This window comes from Pyrus communis, chromosome 14 (assembly GCF_963583255.1).
Source record: "Pyrus communis chromosome 14, drPyrComm1.1, whole genome shotgun sequence".
NCBI lineage: Eukaryota > Viridiplantae > Streptophyta > Magnoliopsida > Rosales > Rosaceae > Pyrus > Pyrus communis.
In genome coordinates this window covers 2487039-2512313 of record NC_084816.1, presented here as the reverse complement: position 1 = coordinate 2512313, position 25275 = coordinate 2487039, and the positions used below count along the sequence as shown (strand labels likewise).

The following is a 25275-nucleotide window of genomic DNA, read 5'->3' as shown; positions in this document are numbered from 1 at the left end:
AAAAGAAGAGAAGGAGAAACAAAAGAAATCAATCAAATATGTGTTGCATCGGGTGCATTGCAAGGATTTGCACTTGCATTTGTTGCTCCATAATACTGACGGTCATAGTTTGCCTGCTGTTGGGGCTGGGTCCGATCAAGAGGTTCAAGATTATTAAGACACACATGCGTTTTGTGGAATCTTGTGAGCCAAGCTACTATGGGTCACTGTGCAAGCCTGGAAGACCCTTCCTTGGCAACCTAGGACCTTCACCCAGCTGGTTGGATGAGATAGCACCTTCACCATTCTAGGGTTCTTGTTGCTGCACTAACAGTGTAATCTATTTGTGTGTCTTCCTCTCTTCTTCCTATTTTTTTGAATTTTTTTTCAGGTTTGCTAGGGCTACGTATATGTTGTACCGATGAATTTGAGGTGGTCTTGAAACCTAAATAAACTGTTTTTACCTGTGTTTTTTTTTTTGTACTTGATTTGGTGTTAATCCTCCATTTGATGATATTCTTATGTACGTTGTTTTTTTTTCTTTGGTTAAACAAAGGGGCTAATAGCCTGAGAAAAGCGAAATTACAAAATAATGTTACGAGGTCTAGAGACTCCGAAAATATCAAACTATAATAAATGCTTACACAAAAATGAAGCTTCCTCAAAATAGTCTTGTCCCAAAGGATGAGAGAGGCTCAGGTTGGCCAACTCATCAACAATAAAATTCATCTCACGATAGATATAGCTAAATATTACATTCCCAGTCACGTAGTAACATAGCATGACAAACTTGAATCAATTCACTAATAGGATGATTATTAGTAGTGGTACCATGTGATATCAACTGGACAACGATTGTAGAATCATACTCCACCAAAGGGCGCCAAACCCTTTTATTACGATATTAAAGTGCTTTGCTTAATTTGCTTTTGTGCTAATTTTTGTTTCACATATATGATACATACATACATATAATTTGGCAAGATTAGTTAGTATTCAATTGATTTTGATTCACCATGGTGGCTTTTTCCTTGCTGTTCAGAGAACATTTCTTGTCAACTGCGGAAACTTCTCGTATTCTGGTGTATATATAAAAAAAAGGCGATCTCAAGTTAATTAGGTTTTCCGCTTTACGAGGGTAAGAAGGAAACGTTTATCGTAATTCTCGGGTATATATCTCAACTATAAATAGTTGCAGTTCATCTAATTAAACCATTTCTCTGCAATTACATTTAATGTTACGATGGTAGTCGGTTCATGTGAGAACAAACTAGTCCATAACTTTACTTTTTGATCGTAAAAAGAGAAAAATATGGTCACATTTCTCATAGTATACATGTATAAACTAATTATGCCAAAACCAAAACATGCAAACTCGAATGCAAACCCATGGCATCAAAGAGTTTGCCATCATCTCTTTATTAATATAGACAATGGAGAAGTCTAGAAAAACATCTGATAAAGTTGGAACGACAAAAGAAACTCAAATGTACCCCTCCCATTTTTCAAAATCCAAAACCCAATTCCACAAAATTCCAAGGTCTCAAACAGAAAATGAACCTTTTGGATCTGAAAAAAGGGGAAATTAAGAGAAGACAATAAAGTAGTTAACTGGAGATGTGCTGCAGGCTGTGCTTGTGCTGCATTTGCACGTTGGTGATATTGGTATTCATCGCGGTGTTCTTCGGTGTCGGTCCGTTGATGAATCTGAAGCATCACTTCGTTATCAAGCAATCTGTGGATCTTGTCTGTGAACCAAATAATATTCATGGAATATCTGCACGCAGGCGTTGGAAGAACAGAAAGCCCTTCTTGGGTTACACGGCGCCTCCACCTTAATTTCCAGCTAGCTAGTTAGGGCTTTGTTTCTTTATTCTCGTCCTTGTTATCATTTTAAATTTTAGTTTTTTGGGGTTAGATTTTTCATTGTTTGTATTTGTAATCAAGTTTTCTGGTTTATATAAGATTTTTCCAGTCTTTCATCTTGTGAAGTTTTATTGACTAAAAAAGGGTTTCAATTTGTAGCAGCACTTGGACGTTGATCTCCGAATTTATGTTGGTTTGTTTTGGCTTTTGCTTATTGCTTATTGCTCTGGTTAGAAGATACGATATAAGACAGAGGCTCAACGTCAAAGAGTAGAGGAAGATCTAAGAAAACTTAAAAAGAAACTCTAAAAAAAGACATAGAGTACTTGAAGTTGACAGAAGAGTTGATACAAAACTGAGCGTAGTGACAATTAGAAACATGAATCGAGCTCTTGCTATGATTGTTAGGACATGCGTTCGATTGGAGTTAGAAGCCTCCACGACGCAACTAAGAATTCAAGGCTTTCTTCTTTCTATTAAATAGTATAATGCGTTTTTCCTTTAAACTACTCTTTCGTGTGGTGTTTGACTTGATTTATTTAAAAGATGAATACCATGACAATAAATATTTTTTCGATACTTAACAGTGGCTAATCTTATTGTGGCGAATGTAGTTTTATTCAATCAAACGATATACGTGCGTCCTTACAAAGTTTTCAACCAAAAAAATTATTCGTGATTTTGGAAAGATTTTTTCAGTGTGATCGGTACACGGGATAGTACACTACGTGTCACTAAACAAATGGTGAGATATGTGTGTTAAAAAGTTAATAACTTAAAAAATAAAATCTCCCACCATTTCTATTAAAACACGTGCTGTTCCACTTGTGTTCCCGTCACAACTAAAAATTTCTCGTGTTTCTGCTAGCGTCATGTCTCGAACCCAAAACCAAAAGGAGGAGGATTCTCTCCCCTCTTAATCTCTCTCTCATTCCCTTCCCTCCTACTTGAATGGTTACTGTTAAATCATGTTAACATCTTATATTGATTTTTTTTATAAAAATAATAAGTTAAAAAACAAAACGTGAAAGGAAAGGAGGAAAGAGGACAAGAACAGAAGGAGGGAGAATATTACTCCAAACCAAAGAGCAAATCTGACGTGGAAACTTAACTCTACGAAGTCATTGTAAAGTCTTTGTATCTATCCTACTATTTTTTTTATTCATTTATGGGAAAAGAGGAAGCTGTGATGCCCACCTAAAGTCTACATTTTGAGGACCTATCGTTCGTACCCATGTGATGATGTTTTTTTTTTTATTGTCAAACGATAAATTTATTAGATTAGTTGTTAAATTCGATGTTAGATTAGAAAGTCGGCAAGATTTGAACCCACATTATGATACAAGAGCAACACTCATCTTTACTACTGTAATTAAGGGACACTTGCAAATTTAGTTTATAGAGTTATTAGAGGTCTGTGTAATTGGATTTATTGGATTTCTTTGCCCTGTTTCATTCAAGTTGAATTATGTTGAGATACATGACAAGGACGATTGGGTTTTGCAAACAGAGGGGATACGGGAACTTCAAGAGTAAATTGGAGTTATAGTCCCTTAATTTTTAGTTAATTGTAACTTTGATCCCTAAACTAAAAATCCATTAAATATAGTCATTTAACTTGTCAAACTATAGAGCAGTGATCCTTCTGTTATGTTTACTGTTAATGTGCTTGTGTGGCAATACAATGGAACCCACATTATTTTAAATGGGTGCCGAATGGAATAAAAAATTAGGTATATAAGTTAGATTTTTATTATAAATATTCTACAAAAGAAACAAAAAAATTAAAATAAAACATGATTGTCCCTTCCTATCTTTCATCCTCCTTGTTCCACGATCTCCATATCTCTCGTGGCTGCACACCAAAGCCATCACACACCTTATCTCTTCCGCTCTCCTTATCTTTCATCCTCGTCTCTTCCGCTCTCCTTCAATTTTAAAAATAAAATAAAAAATTTCACATACTTTATGTATGGGCATATACTATTATATATCTATACGGTTATTAAGAGAACAGTCTTTGTCAACTAAAAACGCAAAAAAGACAACTCTACCCTTACTTTCATAACTTGAGTTTATAAACAAGGTTCAGTAATTGTGGATATTCATGTTAAACAATCAAAATAATAATTGTGGATAATCATTAAACAATTAAAAAGAAGAAATAAAAGTCCAAAACTAAGGAAAAGGATCCTTGATGGATCCTTTCTGGGGATCCTAGGAGTCCATGATCGTGATCATTCATCGTACATCATGCAGTTATAAATTATTTCAAAATCTAAAATTAAAGTTAAATATAAATAGTACCTAATAATTTTTTATCGCACGATATACGATGAATGGTCAGTCTCTTCCGCTCTTCTTCAATTTGAACACAAAATAAAAAATTCCACACATTTTGTGTGTGGGCATATATTAATCTATTGTATATATAATAATAGTAAAAGAATACTCCTTTCTTATAGAGAAAGCAAACAGAACGGAGCGTTTTGTCAACGAGTGCAACTAATTCGTATCACAGAAGATCCTTCTCTCCTTCTTGTCCAAGTGGGACAAGAAGTCCAAACTCGTCAAACAAATCCTCCTACATATCCACAATCCCGAAGCTCCGATTCGATACAACCCACAATACAATCTCACAAAATCCTCACCAATCCACTCCGGAGATCCAATCGCATCGACGGATTGAAGAAGATGAAGATCACTGTGATGACCGCGGATGAACAGATCCTCTCCTTAGACGTCGATCCTCACGAGACTGTAAAACCCTAATTTTTCACCTCAGAAACCCCCCAATTACTTTGATAGTTCTTTAACTTAATTTGGAAGTTATTTTTTTTTATTTAATTTTAATTTTTCTGTGATAGGTTGAGAATGTGAAAGCTCTGCTGGAAGTGGAGGTGAGAAATTTAACTTAATTTAATTTAATTTAATTTAATTCATGAAATAATCATTTTTTTATACTTAATTTGAAGGATTAAGCTGTTTTTTTTGGGGAAAAAACTTTTGGATTGAAGTGAAGTTTAGATCTTTCTGTACTTGGGATTTAGAGGAAGAGGTGAAGAACTGGAATATAATTGCAATCTGCACAATTTAAAGTGCTGAACTCTGTTGATTTGAAAGCTAGTTTTTTGAATCCAGTTAGCTGTTTAGTTAATGGAGTAATGTATAAGGAATGCGTGATTTGATTTTCCGATGCGTATAAGCAGACGCGGGTGCTGCTTCAGCAGCAGCAGCTGCTATATAATGGGAGGGAGATGAGGAATTCTGAGAAGCTGAGTGCTCTTGGTGTTAGAGATGAAGACTTGATAATGATGGTGTCCAATGCCGCCCCGAGGTATATTTGATAATGCTCTACTTTTTTGCAATTCACTTTATGATGTTCATGCATTTAATGGGCCTGTGGATATGTCTCAGTGCACCGTCCACTGCCTTGAGCTTCAATCCAGATGGGTCTGCGGTAAACCCAGAAGCTTTCCAGCAGCACATTAGGAATGATTCTAATTTGACAGCACAGTTGTTTCAGGTAGCATGATGTTCTGATACTTCAATTTCTTTTTGTGGTTTTGGTTGGCGTTTGTTGACAGTTGCTACATAGTGTTTGAAAAGAGACATTAATAAGTTGAATGATACCTTCTTTTTTAAAATTTTGCATTGCTATTCTGAGGTAATAAACTGTTTGTTGCAGAGTCTTTCAAAATGTAATTCGTTGCCCTAGTTTGTGTGATTTTGTACTTCCCGTGAGTTTCTGATAGTCTTTGCTTTTGTTTGGAGCTTACAGAGTGACCCAGACTTGGCACAAGTTATTCTTGGAAATGATCTCAATAGACTGCAGGAACTTTTGCGAGAGCGTCATCGCCAAAAATCTGAACTAAAACGGAAACAAGATGAGGAGCTTGTAAGTTACATTTTCTTCCATAGTCATTGTAGGATGGTTGCTACTTTATATGGCCTACACTGTAATATGTCTCCATACATACTGATTAAAATACATATAGCCATATGGTAATTGATGAAGTTTCAGAGAAATACACTGATGCTAACTAACTGTAAATAATATTGCGATGTCTGTTTCTGTACGTATGCGTGTTTATCCTGTGTTACCTCTTGAATCTAGATTTTGGCATGATTTATAATTCCTGTAACTGATGGAGCTTTTGGTTACCTGAATCTTGTGAGCAGGCTCTTCTTTATGCAGATCCTTTTGATGTGGAAGCCCAGAAGAAGATTGAAGCTGCTATTCGCCAGGTTAGTGGTATTGTGATTATTGTCTTTGTCAAAGGAGTGAGGTTCACAGAAGATAATTCAACTCCATAGTTTCTTTAATAACCTGGAGCTGTAGTTGTTCTTTCCTAAAACATTTGCAGTGGTAACGTACTCTTAAAAATCAATTCTTAATTGCTCACAATATGTATTTTGTTATTTCATTTTTGATTTTTTTAGGGTAGTGCTATCCACACACCCATTTTACTTCCACACACCCCTAAGGGTATTTCTTTTTTAATATTGCTTATTTCCTTTGCAGAAAGGAATTGATGAAAATTGGGCTGCTGCTCTGGAGCATAACCCTGAAGCTTTTGCAAGAGTGGTATGTATGATTATCAACTTTCTCTACCAGTGTTATTATTTTAAATTGGTATTTTGTTTGATGTTCTATGCTTTTCCAGGTTATGTTGTATGTCGACATGGAAGTGAATGGTGTCCCGTTGAAGGTAATTTTTCCCTAATAGCTTAGGACTGTTACTCTTCTTTCTCTTCAGTTCAATGTGATATGAGATGGCTAGAATATTTTTCTGTCATCTGTGTTACCTTCCTAATTCGACTGCACTTTATTTTTCCTGTACAACTCAATAAAGGCTATCCATCTCAACTAATATTATCAGTTCTCGTTCTTTATGGATTGTCTGTACTTTAAGTAACTGCAAAAGTTACATACTTTGTTTATTTCCACTTGTATCCAGGCATTTGTTGACAGTGGAGCGCAGTCAACCATTATATCAAAAAGTTGTGCCGAGCGTTGTGGGTATGAACTAATTTTAAGTATTAGACTACTCTTTACTGGTTGTGAAAGTATTTTTACACAAGCGACTCATTTTTAATATTCTATTGATGAATATACTTGGATCATGTACTCGAGTCTCGTGCCTTTTTGGATTAGCAAGTTTGGTGCTATTATCTGGGATATCAGTCCACTGTCTATTAGTTGTGTGGTTGTGTGTTTCATGGTGGACATTCAGTGGCCCAAACACAATAAATATGCATGCATGATTTTAAGATGAATACGGAAGTTGATTTGGATGACAATCTCAGTTGGTTGTTTTCACTAGCTACTTTATATCATATCACTTTAGCCACTTAGATAAGATCTTGTGACCAACCCTCAGATAAGTTCATGCGAAAAGGAGAGAATTTTTTAGTGCTTTATTGCTGTTTTCTTTATTAGAATTTCTGTTGATTTATTTTTTTTCCATATTTTTATGAATACTGATGTTGATTTGGATGCATGAGAGAACCGTAGGAGGTAGTTCAATAACAATCTCAGTTGGTTTTTTTTCACCGACTACTTTATATCATACAACTTTAGCCACATAAATTTTGCTTTGGCAACCAACCCTTCTGATAAGCTTTTATGAAAAAGAAGGCAATTTTTGAATGCATTACTGCTGCTTTCTTTATCAGAAATTCTTTTGATTCTTTTGATTTCATATTTTTATGAATAATGTGAGAGTTACAGGAACAAAAGCCTAATGTTGTGTTGTTTTGGGCGTTAAACTCTCTAGCTTGTTGAGGCTTTTAGATCAACGTTATAAGGGCATTGCTCATGGAGTTGGTCAATCAGAGATATTGGGTCGAATACATGTAGCTCCAATCAAGGTAGCTGCCTATGCTGAGCAAATCTGTATTATTTTATACTCTATCTGAAATGTTTACTTGAGTGACAGGCTTTTTAACATTGTTTCTGTAGATTGGAAGTATATTTTACCCTTGTTCATTCATGGTTCTCGATGCTCCGAATATGGAGTTTCTCTTTGGGTTGGATATGCTCCGTAAGCATCAGGTAGAATCCCTACTCCAAATTCTGTGATAGTTGTCTTTCTCAATGGTTGTAATTAATGAGGAGCTCCATTTGTTAGTCACTTAGTCTTTTAACATTAAAGATGTCTTCAGTGCATTATAGATTTGAACGAAAATGTTTTGAGAGTTGGCGGTGGAGAAGTTTCTGTACCATTTTTGCAAGGTAGGTCCCGTGATCTCTATGTATGTATGTAAAAATATTCTGGAATATTTAGGTCCTTTGCTAAAGAAAAATCTAAAACTATGCATTTGTTTCAGAAAAAGACATCCCATCTCGTTTTCTCGATGAAGAAAGGTTCTCCAAGGAAGCATCCAGCTCAGGAGCTCCTGTAAGTCTACTCGAGTTTATGCTTTTCCTGAAGTCAAGGATTCTTGCTGTTTGCTGTTTGCTGTTTCCGGTTCATAAATGCATAATAATAATAATAAAATCTAGGATCAAAATTCTGTTTTTATCTGTAAAAACAGTTTTATCATCTTGTATGAGGCTTTGTATTTGCTCCTTTTTATTTTCATATCTTCCAATCCCCTGCTAATTTCTTGTTAAGTGTAGAATCTATAGATATAACATAGTTTTTTGGTTCATAGCATTCATTAGGATATGTTGTCTTATAAACGTTTTCAAATTTAGCAAGGCAGTTGACTTTCGATTTATATTTCTTTCATTTTGCTCATTGTGCTTTAATAATGGTATTCTTTAGGTTACAGCAGGAACAGCAGATACGAACAAAACTGTACCATCAGGAGGGCAATCTTCTGGTTAGTTTGGAAAATACTCATAGTCGTTAACGGATGCTTTGGTTATGATTTGTGTTGGGTGGTGCAATTTAGTTTGTTTGCTCTTGTTTGGTTGAATCGGTTAACGAGAATTATGGAGTTTAATGGGACACCTTAATAATGATTTGTGTCAGGGAGGTGAAATTTAGTTTGTTTGCTCTTCTCGGTTAAATTGGTTACTTGCAAATTGTGATAGCAGTGCATGTATGAATTTTCCCCACGTATAACTGATGGTCGTTTCCTTTTCCTTTTAAACTTGACACAGCGAGTGCTCGTTCAAACCAGACTCAGGTAAAATTTTCTAGCTTTACGCTATTTTTAATTTATATCGAGAAGTTTAATTATGCTGTAGTGTTTTACATTTGCTTAATCTCCACTCTAAGTTATCAACTAGGGTTTTCAGTCTTTCGGGGGTTCACCATACAGAGAAGTTGGATCGTCGAATAAAATTTCTACATCTGACGAAGTTGTGGTTGCAGGGATCTGAATTTGAAGCTAAGGTTGCAAAGCTTGTCGAGCTAGGGTTCGGGAGAGATGCGGTAATACAAGCTCTTAAATTTTTTGATGGCAACGAAGAACAAGCAGCCGGGTATCTTTTCGGTGGCTGATTTGAAACTTTATACCTTTGCAAAATTCATATTCGTTGTTGGATTAATGCCTAGTTTGGGAACTCAACAACTAAAAGTTGGAAGTTGAAAATATTATGTATTTGTTACCCCTTGATCTAACCTTATTGATTGAGACCCACGAACGAGGGTTGCAATTTATATAGACAGTCCGTCCTTCGATTTGATTTTCTTGAGTTTTACTTTTATTTCAAATCTGCTTTTTTTATCCCCTGCTGGATTGACGTTTTTCGGATTGAATTTCGATGGTGGAGTAACTACTGGACTGTTGGATCGTTAAAATACTAATATAGGATTAAGTACTTAAAATCTTTCAATTTTTTAGTATCGTTTTAAATTGGTCATAATTTTTTTAAACATTCCAAACAAATACTCCATTTATTGAAAATGTTGCATCCATCAAAGCTCCAGTTCAAAATTCGTCAAATTAATTAGGGGTTTGTTTTGTTTGTTTGTTTGTTTGTTTTTTTTTTTTTCAGGAAATAATTAATTAGGGTTTCTTTGGCTCCAAGAACAATAGAAGGTCATAGAAGCATAGCCTTCACTAATTAATGGTCACAACCACTCATATCAGACTATCAACTCTAAACTCAACGCAAAAGCAACAAATCCACCCTACAACTCCCGCCAACATTGGGGAGAAGGTCATGGAGGTTGCTAAAATGGTACGCACTGCCATGATGTACCCACCATCATCTTCATTGCCCACAAAGAAGAATTGGAAGCTTTATGAGTCGAGAATCAGCGATGAAGAAATCACATAAGTAGAAACAAGCTCCTTGGAACCCTTTTTGAATTATTAACCCTCTTATTTGTTAGGAGACAATGTAATTTCAATTTGGATCTATTTTCATTCAATTCAATGCCCTTTGATCATCCGGTTCCACATTATATAATCTATTTTTGAAATTTAGATTTTGAGGTGACTAATATTAATGTTGACCATGTTATACTGAGTTGAGGGGCTTTCTATATAATCTATGTTTGAAAAATTAACTGTGGCTTAATGAATGTGATATTCTTAATAGGTTGGATACTTATCTGAAATGTTTAAAAAGGTTAAGACGAGCTTAGAATGACACTAAAAGATTGAGGGGTTTAGGTACTTAATCCTAAAATATATTTTGTGATTGTGAGATTTCTAATAAACCAATTCGGGTATGCTATTAAGTTTAGTGTAATTGTGTTTTAATTTTGAGGGCATCAAGTCTTATTCAATATGCTTTTTTTTTTTTTTTTTACTATGATTACTAGTTTTTATAAAAACTAATATTTATAAAATTAAAATTAAATTAAATAGGCTAACAATATTATGATATGAATTCTTGTTTTTTAGATACGTTGTCATGAAGCAGCAAAAATGAGCTTATTCTCACATAATACAGCAGAAACAGTTTTTTTTCAAAGCACAGTAATACCAAACCAGCCCGTAAGTAATCTATAGAAGTGCGCTGATTTTGTTCAGGCCTTCATGCTGGGTTTTGATGTTATAGACGCCATTGCCCTTTTGCGGATGGATGAGCTCTATGTAGAGTCTTTTGAGATCAAGGACGTTAAAACACTTCCTAGGGTGCACTTGTCTCGTGCTATAGGAAGGCTTTCCGGCAAGGGTGGTAAAATAAAGTTTGCAATCGAGAATGCTAGATTGCAGCCTTATCTTAAGGTCCCCTGCCGGAAAAGTGTATTCGAAATTAAGAGCAGTTACTGCTAGATTGGCGGAAAGGTTTTGATTTCGGTTTTGTGTCACCTTAGACGTTTGTCTTGAGTTATGCTAAGCCAGTTATAGTTTTGAGTATTTTGAGGATGCTTGCAAGAGGTTTTTGTAACATCATATGGACCATCTAGTAAGAAAACTTTTTTTTTGGATATCTTGGTATGAATTGATTTTGTTCTTATCTTTTTCATTTGATTATATGGTTCATGCATCTCCTAGGAAAATAAATTGACTTCAAAAACGTGAAACATTAAGTGAAAGCTTGGCGCTATGGTTAGGGATGAACTCGAACCTGAGACCTCCAGTTTTTAGAATGACTAAGATCAGACTAGCTCAGAGGCTAAATTGGTGCCAACTGTCATAGCACCTGGTGTGTTTAAGTTGTTAGCGTGCTAGGCACGTGAGTTTTACTCGTGTTGGTTTTGTGAGTGGATTTGCAATGGTCATTTGTGATGGATTTGCAATGGTCATTTGTACTCTCACTGACCATTGTCTCATTCTCTGAATCGAATCCAAGAGGCATAAATCTGTGATTTTGAGTCAACCAACGAACTGGCTGGATCTGGTGTTGAGCTACAAAGTTCGGTGTTCACCAGAGAAAACTACGACTTCTAGTGTATACAAATGAAGACGATTTTCAAGTCTCACAACTTGTGGTAGTTTGTAGATGAAGGATTTGAGATTCTAGATGAATTTGAGGATGAACTCACCGAGAAGGAGAAGATTGGGGTTCAGGATTCCATAGCCCGAGACGCAAAGGTGTTGGGGTTGATTCAAGGTGCAGTTTCAGATGAGATCTTACCTAAGATTGCGAACCAAGAGACTGCAAAGGAGGCGTGGGGATATTCTGAAGCAAGAGTAGAGAGGCGATTCACAAGTTAGAGCTATGAAATTGCTAGGTATTCGTCGAGACTTTGAGTATGCTCGAGATGATGAATCATTATCTGTTTATTTGACTAGACTGTTTGGATTTATTAACCAAATGAAGATGTATAGTGAAGAGTGAGCAATAAACGAATTGTGGAAAAATTGTTGATTAGTCTCACTATCTAGGATCTATGATAATTTTGTGCCTGTGATTGAGAGAACTAAGAAACTTGATAAAAATGATTCTACTGAGGTTGAAGAAACATTCGAGGTCTTCGAACAAAGACTAATTTTTTATTTTATTTTATTTTTAAAGGGAGACAATTGATTCTACTGAGGTTATCACCATTTTCAGAGGCCGAGAAAACTCTGTAGCATTTCAGCAAAAAGCACAAAAAAGATACTTTCCAGTCTAAGAATACAGTCAAGAGACAGCTCACAAGCTTGCAATTTTAAGGGGAAGAAATTATGGAAGAAGAAAGATAAGGGTAGTTTTAAGAATAGTGAAAACTTGCAGAAGTTGTTGGCATAAATGCAAGGGAGATTAAATTTGTAAACTAAATGTTGGAAACTAAATGACATAGAAGTTGATGATTGGTTTATTGCTTAAGCGTTGATAAACGTGCTCATTCTTATAGATGACACATAATTTAGTTTGCAAATTTAGTCTTCCTAACATTACTCCATGTGTAACATGATAACCAAATAAATACTTTAACTTCTTTATTCCCCTTATTTTGCACCAATGTTTTTCGATAAATAAATCTTTTCGGAATGACGGAAAAGACGTATAAATACATCTGCCTAACCTAAAATCCACATATCTTGAAGGATTTAAACAATGATGAACAAGAATTGCCCTACTTTGTCATCTCTAGTAGTGCATGACGACAATAGGACTCCTGACATTGTGCTTCCCATCCGTCCAATTTAACTCTCCAAATATATAGTCTTGAGGCCCTTGAACCCTAGCCTTCAGAACAACCTTGAACTTCTTCTCTTCGCCATAGCTCTTGAACTGCAAGGTACCAGGCTTAACAGTAACAGAAACTCCCACCGGTTCCTTAACACGAACTACGTATGTGCCTGGAGAACCTACATTCTTAACCCTTCTGGTCACAGTCACCGGCATGTCACGGAGATTGGGAACTGTTATAGAAGGATAGTTAAAATCAGAAAGACTATATGCCTTGGGACATTTATGTGGCTCTTTAGAAAACACTTTGAGAAGCGTTGCGTTGTAGCCACGAGCACATAAGAAGTTCAAGTAATCATCGGTTGTTAGGTCATAAACAAGTCCAGGGTCCATCGCACGGTTCGGTTGAACATGTCCTGCACCATAAGCAAATGGTGTTGCTCTGGCCTTGGATGAGTCCAGCATTGTGCCCTTGTTGTTATCTCGTTTTCTTGCTGCAGAAGGAACCAAATAAAGAAAATTAACAACTCGAATGCGTGTGACAAAATTATGGTGACTTAAACCAGAAGGGAAAAATTGTACCGGTGGTCATGATTGCGGATTTAATAGCTGCAGGGGTCCATGTCGGGTGAAGGGTTTTCAAAAGACCGACAATTCCAGATACATGAGGGCACGACATGGAAGTTCCGGATTCTGTATTAAAAGGTACACGCCGCTTATCGAACTCCCCATCAGTTGGCCCAGTTGCTTGAGTATAAGCAGCAATTATACTCACTCCAGGCGCTGTGATATCAGGCTGATGCGCAAACATTGAACAGGTTAGATAAAATATTTAAAGAAGCATTGCACATAAGAATGAACAAGAATTTCAAACATTACCTTAAGAATTGACTGCTCAACGGGGTTAGGCCCCCTCGAAGAGAATGAAGCCATAAATGGAGCTGGTTTTGTTCCTAGTTCAGTCTTTACACGAGTAATGTAAGCCATAGGAATCCTGATTCATTTTCATTGAATGAGAGGCTAGAAGATTAGTCACGAACTTTTCAGGTCAAAAAACACACAAAATGAAAGATCAGAATATGTACTTGGTCGACTTGATGTAGGCAAAGACAGATTCTCCATCGGAAAAATTAACGTGTGAAGCCGGAAGCAAGTGAGGATCAGCTATGATTTCATTCCCGCTTAGCTTATCATTGACCAAAATCATTCCAACAGCGCCTGCAAGAATAGCTTGTTGACCCTTGTTGGCTCTTGCATTTTCCCCTCGAACGCAAACCAAAATTTTCCCCTCCGCCTTCTTTTTATCAAGGGTACCAGGTTTGCAGAGCTGGCTGAAGAAGTTGGAGAAGGTACAGTTAAGTAATGTACATTATGCACAAGCATATCATTGAAAAATTGATGTTACTCACGCTTCAGAAGCAGACGCATTAGTAGCTTTAGCATCGCTTGCACTGATCAATGGGTAGAACTTTTCAGCTGGCAAACCTGTAGAGGAAAGACTTGCTCCCTAGTAACAAGAATATGGTTACTTAAGGATGTTAAACTGTTGATTAGGACATCAACTACCATATCATGTTGTAAATCAATGTCATATCTGTAGCATTACTCGTGATGATGAACAGACTAATAGTGATTAGGGTTATTGTTTATATCACTGTTTATTCGCACACCAACTACCATATCATGTCATAGATTAATGTTACCCCTATTGCATTACTCGTTACAATAAACACGCGACTAGCGACTAGGGACTAGGGTGTTAGTTTTAAATACCTTGAGATGCTTCTTGTTGCCAAGAGAAACATAATTGGAGAACTCGCGATCTATCGTGCTAGCTCCAACTGTGAGCATCCACGGTGCCACATTCGACACTGACCCAGGAGTAGGGCCTGAATTGCCAGCTGAGCTGACCACAGTGATGCCCTTCTTAACAGCATGGAAGGACCCTATTGCAATCCCATCATTAAAAAACTCTACAGCTTCACCACCAAGAGACACTGAAAGCACATCAACACCGTCACTAATTGCAGCTTCAAAAGCGGCCAAAATGTCTGCATCAAAGCACTCGTTGTCATTGATTGGCGGCCAGCATACTTTGTACGCAGCCACCCGAGCTTTTGGGGATCCACCCTTTGCAGTGCCATTGCCATTACCGAAAACACTTGCTCTAGGAACAAAATTACCACCAGCCGTTGAAAGGGTGTGTGAGCCATGACCGGCATAGTCACGAGCGTTGGGCTGGATGGACTTGGCTGCAGTGGAGTTAACCATGGAAGCATACGCGAGGTATCCTTTGCTGAAGTACCTTGCTCCGATCAGCTTCCTACGCAAGTGTTAATCCGAATTAACATCAGCCGTTATCGCCTAGTTAAACAACTGCATTAACCAAATTAAATAACGACGTGACACAAACATTGCCAGCATAGTTGGTGGTATTACGTCTGCATGAGTTGAAAATGTGCAACATAAACAATGATCCAGTTGACTTATTGCTAAAGTATATATACAACACTGGATAAACAGGTGGGAGACACAACTTTAGGTTACGTTGTAGCAAGGACCCCCCGGCCTTTTTATTCAAACTTTATATTAAAGTTCGCCTTTTAGATCATAGATGTAACCCAACAATTTCCAATGTATGCTATTTTACTTTCAGAAGTCAATTACCCAATCACATCCCATAATATACCATCTGATCAAAACAAATGATGGTTGTTCTTAACTAGCAGAAACTAACATATTGGTGAGAACCTACCCCACATTAGTTGGGCAAGTGTTTAATAAGTGAAATACTAACAACAATCATTCATTTGCACTCATTCGTTTAAGCAAGTTCCTAATAAGTGAAATATCAAGAAAGTTCGTTGACATACATAGATTAATTGGAGCAAGTATATAATGGAACAGCGCTAAAGATAATTGCTTGCGTGAATGAGCGATTTCTGGCTGTTTATGCAATGGGCACCCACATGCATTAGCGAGCAAAAGTCGCCCGGATAAGCAACGGAATTAAGTAAGATTCAATTACACCTATTGGTTTTTTCACCTTACATATCAAGATTCTGGACCAACTGAAGATACAAATTGGGACCAATGTACCATTCAAAAAATGTAACCTACTTTAAAAAATGAAATTATTTGAGAAAGGAGCAAGAAGTGGAGAAGAGAATGGACCTATTGCAACGAGAACCATTTTTGGTGAGCTGACAGATTCCACGCCATTTAGATGGGATTGGTCCCATCCCTTCATCGCTAAAGCTCTTTGATTCCGGCCAAACACCTATTACAAAACCAATAAAGAAAACATAGCACATAACAAGAAAATGTCAAAAATCATGCATGACTGACAAATGAATAGTGTTGGCCACAGAATGATATGTATACATAATGGAAAATTACTAGAACGCATGGAGAAAACATGCCAAAGAAAGTTAGGAAATATTCACAAATAAAACTATAGTTATAACTTCTTATTCAAAAAAGAAAAAAAAAAAAAAACAAAGGACATTAAATAGACAATAACTCTATATAATTGTGTCAATTTCTTGTCTGTTAATAATTCTTCCGTTTCTATTTTTAATTAAAAATTTATAGCTAGATCAATTTGTTCATATTTCCGAAAAATGCCAATGAAGCAGAAATTAGAAGCACAGTCTTGACTGATCTACATTTAAATTTCTTACTGCAGTTAATTTCTAAGAAATGAAATTCTCTTTTTGTAGTGAAGTAAAACAAAAATAGATTAAATTGGTTTGTCAGAGAATTTGACATCAACATGCCAAAGGCTATAAAATATGGGTTGGTAAATACTAAAAATCATTATGCAAAGTGCTATATTCGGTTGGTAGGGTTTTCAAAAATTATAACATTTGAATCTAACTATCGTATATATCATTTACTGAACTTGTTAAATTATATAACAATATGCCTATGTGAGTTTTTTTTGAATTCTAGAATGATGGGTAAACCGTGATGAAACCATAAGTTATTCCTTTTTTTAGAATAAAATTAGTTATATAATATGAAAAAACGCTGAACTGATGTGGTTACGTCAAAGGCATTATCGCAACATAAAATGCAGCAGCATTCTCAGTCGAAATTACAAGAAATACTTTTATGATAAAAACGCGTGCACATCAAATCAAGTTTCAAATACGAAATCAAGTTTCAAAAACACTTAAGCAACATTTATTGGAGCAGAAATATATCAAGGAAAGCAAAGAATGTGGCCGATTTTACACTCCAAAATTTACAATTTAACCTAAATTAGCAACAAACTAATTACGATTACCAGTATCAAGGTTTCCTATAATCGTATTTGCACCAAACCGTGCCTTCTTCAAAATTGAACCGGGCCGGGTTTCACCGTTTTCTTCCAATCCAAGAAAATCCCATGAACGAGTTGTGTGTAGCTTTCTTCCTCTGTTTGGAAAGACAGACACAACATTTGGATCATCTGCAGATGCACAGAAAATGCATTGTGAAAAAAAAAACGGAGGAAGGAAGAGGAAACTGCAAATAAAAAACTTCCAAAATTGATTTCAAAAAATATATTTTACTTGCAATCTGAGCAGCCTCTTCATCATCCAAAATTGCAGCAAAGCCATTGATATTTCTCGTATATGAATAAAATATTGCTTCTTGTGCCCTTTCATTGCTGTTGAAGAAATTGGAACAGAAGAAAAAATCCAACCATATTAGCATGGAAAAAGAAAATTCAAACCCTACACAGAAAGCATATAAGTGTCCATACCTCCCTAAAACTGTTCCAAGCAGATTGTAGTGAGAATTTGTCACGCTATCGAGATCGGAAGACGAAGGATCCAGAACATGAGGACGTGCTCCTAAGTACACAATGTAAGACTGAAGCAAAGAAATAGTATCAAAGCCATTAGTGAAATTTGATCAGAACGAAACTTCAAAAAATTAATTCGACGAAGCGAAAGAAAGCAATGCATGCATACATTTTTGGCAGCATATGTTGGAATCTGAAACAAAGAGAAGAGAAGAACTATGAGAAGAAAAGGAGGGAGAGTTGAAATTCCCATCTGTCAATATTTTGTGAAGAGAAGAAGTGTGTGGAAAGAGGCTATTCCTTCTCCTGTTTTTAAAACGCTGTTTTTGCCTGTTTTTGGAAGCAAAAATTGTTTCCTCCTATTGCACCAATAACGGAAAGTGATGGGATGCTTCCAATTTGAAAGTTGGAATTTGAGGAATTTTTTGGGAAAAATATAATTTTTAAAAATCATTGCAAACAGTTATATTTATTTATTTATATATTTATTTTATTTGGATGTATGGTTGAGATGAGATTTTGAAAATTTTGGTGGAAAAATTAGTGGCCTTAAAAAGACAATTTGACTATTTTGCAAATAGCTATTTTCTCCATTACTCAAATATTAATATGCTGGATTTTATATTAATTTTGGGATTCTGATTGAATTTGACAAGAAATTAAGTACACGGAATCAACAATTAGCATCAATTAGTCTGCTTTTATGAGATTTTTATTTTCCTTTCGTTTGAGGAATTTTAGTCAACTGATCGACCATTTGATTTGGCAATAAAAGATTATTTGTTCAACTTTTTTAAGCAACTATATAATTTGACCATCTGAGAAAAAAAGTAATTAAAAAATTATAAAAACAAAAATCTCAACACGAGATGCCTATTTATCGTGGACCGGCCAAACTTTTGCTTTGGAGGCAATGCAAACCTTCAACTAGGTTAATATCGAGGATGATTTTCTCTCTTCTAAATTCTCTCATCTTCCATTACTTCTTCTCTCATTTTCTTCATTTTCTTATTCTTTTTTAACAAAGTCAATACAAAATATTAACGTGATTTAATCATGACCATTTAAATAGGAGATGACTAATGTTACTCAGTACTACGGTCTAATGATATTTCTCTTCACTTGGATGTGAGAGGTCTTAGGTTCAAATCTCGTGAATGACGAATTTGATACCAAATTAGGCTGCCCATTATGTGGTTTTGCCGTCAAATAAAGAAAAAAAAAAGAGGGCTAAAGAAGAATTTTTTTTTAAAGAGGATCACACTCCTAGAATATGGATAAAGTTATCAATGCAGTTTTAGACAAATAAGAGTTTATGATTGCTGCATGACACATTTTGAGGCACTCAAGGCTCCTCTTGACCATTAGAATTTAGACTAGCCTTTTGATTTAATTTTATTTAAACTTTTTTTGGGTCTTAGGTTGAACTAAATTACTCTCATTTTTTCTTAAATATGTCTTGAGAAAACTTCATTTTGCTCAAATTTCTTCCTTATTTATTGACACAGTTGATTTTTATAGCGTATAGAATGGTTATTTAGAGCCTTGATTCTTAATGAATTTAAAATCTACGAGATTAAATTGATTATCCAACATTCTGAAACTAGAAATCTAAAGTCTATGCCCTGAACAAACAATCGTGTCAATCAAAAGAATCAATGTTGAAGAAAATTGAGCAAGTCGTGTGAAGATTTGATTCAACGGAATATGTGATTAAGAAAATTAAGTAAACATGAGGTTTTCTCAATGTGTAAGAAGTAACAGAGATCATATACAGATAATAAAAAACAATGCTTAAGGATTGCGGGATGCTAGAACTAGGCAGAACGTAGAAACCATGCTTTCAAGGTTTTTCTGGTCTTTGTCAACCTTCTGACTTTAACATGTGGCCATAACTCCAAGCCTTCCCCCTCAAAGAAGAACATAACAAATTGACGTTTATCTGCTGCTAAGGAATCTATTTTTGGATGAAGAAATTTAAGATTACTAAGAAATTTAAAAATGACGGAAATTGAAATGATGAGATTTTATATTCTAGAATTTGTAAATTTCTTGTTTGGTTAACTTAAAATAACAATGGAATTGAATAAGGAATTTGTTATTTTTAAACTCTCAATCATAGAAATTGGGAAATGACACATATTCACATGGAATTTGAACTTGGGAATTGGAGGTCCCAAATTCCAAGTTTTTATTTTTCAAGTGGAAATTCTAAATTTCTATGTTTATGAATCCAAATAAGAAAATTGGTACATGTCAATTTATAAATTCTGACTTTTATCAAAATTCTAAGTTTATTTCCCTCATCCAAACATAGTGTAATTTATTACGGTGGGAACTTATCGTTTTCCAATTAGTAAAATGATCATATTATTTCACATGCTGGTTTGTATGCTGAGGCCCTTCATTCACCAAAAAAGGTAAACAGAGATCGGATTGTAATCTAATCACTTTCCACATATATACTTGAGTCTATTTGAGCTTCCTTTTTTTTTTTTTTTAATTTATTTTATTTTCCTGAATGAAATTGAACAAAAAGGAAAAGAAAACAAAGCAACCATAAAACTACAAAATCATGATGCAAGAGTCACAGATTAAGCCACGACCACGTTATAAAATATAAGATTTAATGTATACAACACAGTCCAACTGATATTAGTATTAGTAAATGATAGTTTTCTCAATTTTCTTATGAATAGCATGAGTTGTATGATTGTCTTTATATTGTCATGCATGTCGTCGATCAGCTAAGTTGATAGAAACACGACGTATATATAAATAAATAAACCCGAACGCGATCTACTGATACCTAACTCTCTCTCTGTCTCTCTGTATCTGCAAAATAGTTTGGGCTGGGTGTTGGAAGAGTTCATGTAGATAGATATTTTTGAGGGCTCCAAAGCCCACTTTGTCATGTAGTCAACCCCAAAAAACAAAAAGAAATTAAAAGAATGATTCTAAAAATATTCTTTCCGTATTCCCACTAACCACTCCAATTCTCTCCATCAGCAATGCATATAAAAAGCAGCTCCCAGAAGTTGTTCTTCCTTACTTTAAAATGTCTGAATATGTTTCACCTTATCAGGGTTTGTCTCTCAAATTTCAGTTGAAAGAAGAAGAAGAAGAGAGCTATCGTTACATCAATGTTAGAAAGAAGAAGAGAGAACCCCAACTGAGAGCTTCTCTCCAAGGTAAGCTACTTTGCTTTGAAACTTGCCCAGTTGCCCTTCTGGTTGCTTTGCTCATGCTGAGTTTTAAAACTCTGGAGTGAAAAGGAGAATTCATATACTATTTTGTCTTCGTTACTTTCCATATCATTATATTAATGACATGATTAGTAATCCGTAGTAGGGTGAGGAGAAATTTGATTGAGGAGGAGTTGGATTGAGTTGTTGGAATTTGAATTCACATTGATGTTGTTTACTAAACTATCTGATATCGGAGTAAGAATGTGTTCGTGTTTTATGCGGCAAACAAAAATTTCTCTCTTTTTTTTTGGTGAAAACTAATACTAATACTGATGACTGATCCCATAAATTGCATATGCTTACTTTTCCCCATTGAATACAGTTTCGATCAGGGTAGTGCTATTTACACACCCTTTTTACATCTCATACACCTTGTTAATTTTTGTCCATTGAATCTGAGCTGACGGCTGGAAATTGAGAAGGGTGTGTGAGGTAAAAATGGATGTGCGGATAGGACCACCCTTTCGATCATATTGTTTGACATTGGTCGATATCATTTCAGATAGTTGGATTGCTTTTTATTAGAAAGTGGATAAAATCTTTGTTCTAGGTTCTTTTTCAATTGATCCCGGATAGATGGAAAAGATGGTAAAGTAATTTCAGTGTACACATATCAACTCACTTGGCCCGAGTTATCTGAAATAAAAAAGAACAGAACAAAATATAAAATCATTCAAATTTCATTGTCGAATTCAAGAATATATGTTTCTGTAACATGGATGGCGACTTCTATGTCGACAGAACCAATATATATGTACATGAAGACAGAAAATTTCAATCTGCATCTGCACTAAAGAATCATCATGACAACAAGATACGAAGCCACGCTTTTGACTTTCTTTTATTTTTGCAGACTTCAGAACCCTTTCCAGGCACCAAGAACTTCGGCGAAGATTTCTGCTATCAAGTCCCTGTCTGCGCATAGCAAGAAAGCATTGAAATCATCTCGGATGTCATAAATCTTCCCAAACTTCACAAGGTACCGCATGCAGCTGGTTTTCAATCGCGGCAATTGGTATAGAGATGCATTTTGGAGCCTCTCGAGTACATTCTTTTTATCGATATCTTCCAAAAGACTTTCATGGCAGGCGTCTTTCAGGTCAGAGATGTCGTACTTATCAGCAGCATGGAGAAGTGCCAACCTGTGGGTCAGAAATTCTTCATACCCGATGTTCCCATAAATGTAATTAAGAAAAGCTTGACAAGCCTCAATTGACATATCGGAGATGTTTATGGTAGACAGTTCTCTCTCTTTGAGGTCATGTGAAAACATGCTCTGGAAAACTGTTGATCGAGCAGCAAGCATCGCCCGATGAGCTCCAATGCTTCCATCAGACACGTTAATCATGATGTCCGTGTGGATGCCTTCTGTTAACATTCGACTAAGGGACGCAAGAGCAGTTGCATTTGATCGCTTTTGCGTCAATCCTCCAGCCCAAATGGAGCAAGGTTCTCCACCCTATACATGTAACGGCAAATTATCCTTGTCAAACTAGGAAAGGTTAAATCAGCACTTACACTTTTGCTTACCCTAATCTCATTTCCGCACGAACAATGTGATTTTGTTAGCTCTATGCAAATTTCATCAAATCAAGATGCTTACCTCTCCGGATGCAGTCTTCAAATCAAGGAATTCAATGTCGATGATGAATTTTCCGGTTAAGGGAACGTCAATAGCCCAAATGAAATCATCATTGCTCTTGAGCTTTTTGTTTGTAACTTCTAAAACAAATGTAACAAAGATAGAGTCTATTAAAAAAAAAGAACAATATCTTAAACAACGGCATTCGAGTTAATCCTCAAAGAAATTCTCAGGAATGGACATGCATCGATATTGTATCGATACACTCGTAACATGTTGCTACGTTTTGTTGGTGACAATGATATCGACACATCAATACTTAATATCATGAACATAATCTGAGGATTACCTGGATGAGTTAAGGCCTTTCGATCACCAACAGAACACACGACTCGAATAATAAACGAAGCAATCGGCGGATTATCTCTCGTCAAATTCGATATCTCTGGATACAATCTAACAAACAACACTCTGTTCTTCTCCACAGATAAGTGCCTTCAATCCCAGAAAATATATATATCAAAATTCCCAGTTACCAATCAGATTATCATATATATGATCGAAAGATTAATGGGCAATTCTTCATTAAGCTTCTTGATCAATGATTTCAATTAAACCAAGGAAATTGGTAAAGAAAATTAAAACTTAAAGAAAAAAAAAAAGGAAGAATTTTATGACTGACCAGTTCCACTTGCCAATCTTGAAAGGATCGGACTTTCGGTATGTGCAGGAAGCCAAGTTGTCGATCCTCCATTGGGCGAGGCGCGACGTCGTTTCGACTCTGTAAGCTGAATCGCTCATCCTATTAGCAGCAGAAAAAGCCAGAGCCGTCGTGATTTCATGGATGCAGTCGAAAATACCGTCCAACAGATACTCTCCCGGCTTTCCCAGGTTGACAATTCGCACAATGCTCGCTACTTCTCATTAGCGTGTGACACGAACCAAAACGACACCGTTCTTCTCTCTCTCTCTCTCTCTCTCTCTTCCCACTGTTTCACTCTGTTTTTCTTCTGGTTCTACTGTATCAGTGTGAAAAATCTAAAAATTTTCAGAAGAAGATAAAGTTTTTGGAGATGGGTTTTAATCCTTGTTATTTAAATCTCATTGGGTTGCGATTCTTCCTATGGTTTCGGGCACGCAAGCTTTGCTTTGGTTGTTTCTTTACGCCATCGATAGTGAGGTTTGTTTTGGAAGAGAGAGAGGGGGAGGGAATGGGGTAGGGTGTAGAGAGAAAAAGGGAGAGGTGTCTCTTGAGTATGGGGATGGTTTGTTGGGCGGGCGCGGGTTGGGGATTTATTAGCTTGGATTTTTGGTTTGTTTCTCATAAATTGGTCATGGCATGGGTGTTTGGTGCTTTGAAGCAAAGCATCTATACTTTTGAGTAATACCCTTGCTTATTTATTGTTATGTCTAATGTCTAATGAACATATTCTTTTTAGAGAGAAATGCTAAAGAGATTTTCTAAAAAATAAGATTTTTTATGGACTCTCTTCCTCATGTTTGACATAATGTTTTATAATTGGGTAAATTACACTTTTATACCTCTGGTTTGGGATCTATTTCAATTCCTTGTAACATCTTCAAAACATTTCATTTTCATACATTAAGTACTATTTTATTTCGAAATAATACCTCCGTTACATTTTCTATCCATTGATCTGTTAAATGCTGACATGACTACCACATATATGCCACGTGGCTGCCAAATGTTTGCCACGTGGCAAATAAAATAATTTTTTAATTTTTTTTAAAAAAAACCTGAATTTTCTCAAGAAAAAGAAAATAAAAAAAAAATGAAACCATTATCCCTCCCCCGGCGCCCCCCCCCCCCCAACGACCCACATCCCTATCCCTAACACAAAACCCAAAAAACCTGCAGCAGCATCAGTAGGAAGAAGAAGAAGAAGGAAAATAAAACCCCAAACCTAGTTCGTCCCCCCCTTCCCCGCCCCCCTCGGGTCAGGATCTAGTGATTTTCAGTATGGGTGGGTTTTGAAAATACTTTGAGTTTGAGATGATTTTTGGACTAGTTTTGTGGTAGATCCACCTAATCTCGGGTGGAATTTTTGTGGGTGATGGAGGATTTTTGGGAGGGGTGATGGGGGATGGGAGAAAGGGGTGGCTCCAGTGGGACGAACTGGGGTTTTTTTTTTTTGAGAAAATTCAGGTTTTAAAAAAAAAAATTAAAAAAATATTTTATTTGCCTCGTGGCAGACATTTGGCAACCACATGTCATATATATGGCAGTCACGTCAGCATTTAACAGATCAATAGATGGAAAATGTAACAGAGGTATTATTTTGAAATAAAATAATACTTAAGGTATGAAAGTGAAATGTTTTAAAGATGTTGTAAGGAATTAAAATAGATCCCAAACCTGAAGTATGAAAGTGTAATTTACCCTTTATAATATTGGCATAGAAATTGATGTTAACATATGAGATGATAGAGAAGTTATAGAGAGTTCCATTTTTAACATATCCTTAGCATTTCTCCTTTTTATATCAGAGAGTATTATTTGCAATTGCAACAGTGATTTTTTAATTTCAACGTGTTTATGATAACAATACTTATAACATAAACACTTATGAGTAAAAGTGTTATGAAATGACAGAAGGAATCTTAAACGAGCAAATATCATGGAAATGACTTTTTTTAAATTTTTTTATTGCGTGTGAGTCATTTGTCATGATGATGATTTTGACTCGATATCTATACCATTGGAAAGAGAATATATATCGGGTAAGATGTTTTAAACACGTGAATCGAAAATCTACAAATGTTTCAATTAGAAGATGTAATTATGACACAGAAGCTCAGGATAAAAGGGGTA

The 25275-nt window shown here is 35.8% G+C and overlaps 4 protein-coding genes across 4 annotated transcripts; 2 read left to right on the top strand and 2 right to left on the bottom strand.

The window, feature by feature from the left end:
• Positions 1-4412: 4412 nt before the first annotated feature.
• LOC137715602 (protein DNA-DAMAGE INDUCIBLE 1-like) lies at positions 4413-9487 on the top strand. The gene is made up of 16 exons (XM_068454940.1): positions 4413-4605; positions 4713-4745; positions 5055-5182; positions 5263-5371; positions 5627-5743; positions 6028-6093; positions 6371-6433; positions 6513-6557; positions 6807-6868; positions 7626-7719; positions 7811-7903; positions 8014-8083; positions 8179-8249; positions 8619-8676; positions 8960-8985; positions 9174-9487. Exons 1-16 carry the CDS (start codon positions 4540-4542, stop codon positions 9300-9302), a joined length of 1230 nt encoding a protein of 409 aa, XP_068311041.1. The 5' UTR covers positions 4413-4539; the 3' UTR covers positions 9303-9487.
• Positions 9488-9871: 384 nt separating this feature from the next.
• LOC137715626 (pre-rRNA-processing protein pno1-like) lies at positions 9872-11916 on the top strand. Its single transcript, XM_068454971.1, has 3 exons — positions 9872-9985; positions 10786-10983; positions 11695-11916. Exons 1-3 carry the CDS (start codon positions 9872-9874, stop codon positions 11914-11916), a joined length of 534 nt encoding a protein of 177 aa, XP_068311072.1.
• Positions 11917-12775: 859 nt separating this feature from the next.
• LOC137714168 (subtilisin-like protease SBT5.4) lies at positions 12776-17880 on the bottom strand. Its single transcript, XM_068453445.1, has 11 exons — positions 17782-17880; positions 17571-17680; positions 17377-17474; positions 17109-17273; positions 15992-16097; positions 14591-15140; positions 14227-14324; positions 13903-14148; positions 13697-13811; positions 13400-13613; positions 12776-13311 (listed from the first exon to the last, which is right to left on the bottom strand). The coding sequence occupies exons 1-11, from the start codon at positions 17863-17865 to the stop codon at positions 12776-12778; spliced, it is 2322 nt and encodes a 773-aa protein (XP_068309546.1). The 5' UTR covers positions 17866-17880.
• A 3655-nt stretch (positions 17881-21535) lies between these two features.
• LOC137716275 (BTB/POZ domain-containing protein At1g55760-like) lies at positions 21536-23658 on the bottom strand. Its single transcript, XM_068455702.1, has 4 exons — positions 23125-23658; positions 22792-22937; positions 22464-22582; positions 21536-22319 (listed from the first exon to the last, which is right to left on the bottom strand). The coding sequence occupies exons 1-4, from the start codon at positions 23241-23243 to the stop codon at positions 21717-21719; spliced, it is 987 nt and encodes a 328-aa protein (XP_068311803.1). The 5' UTR covers positions 23244-23658; the 3' UTR covers positions 21536-21716.
• Positions 23659-25275: the final 1617 nt, after the last annotated feature.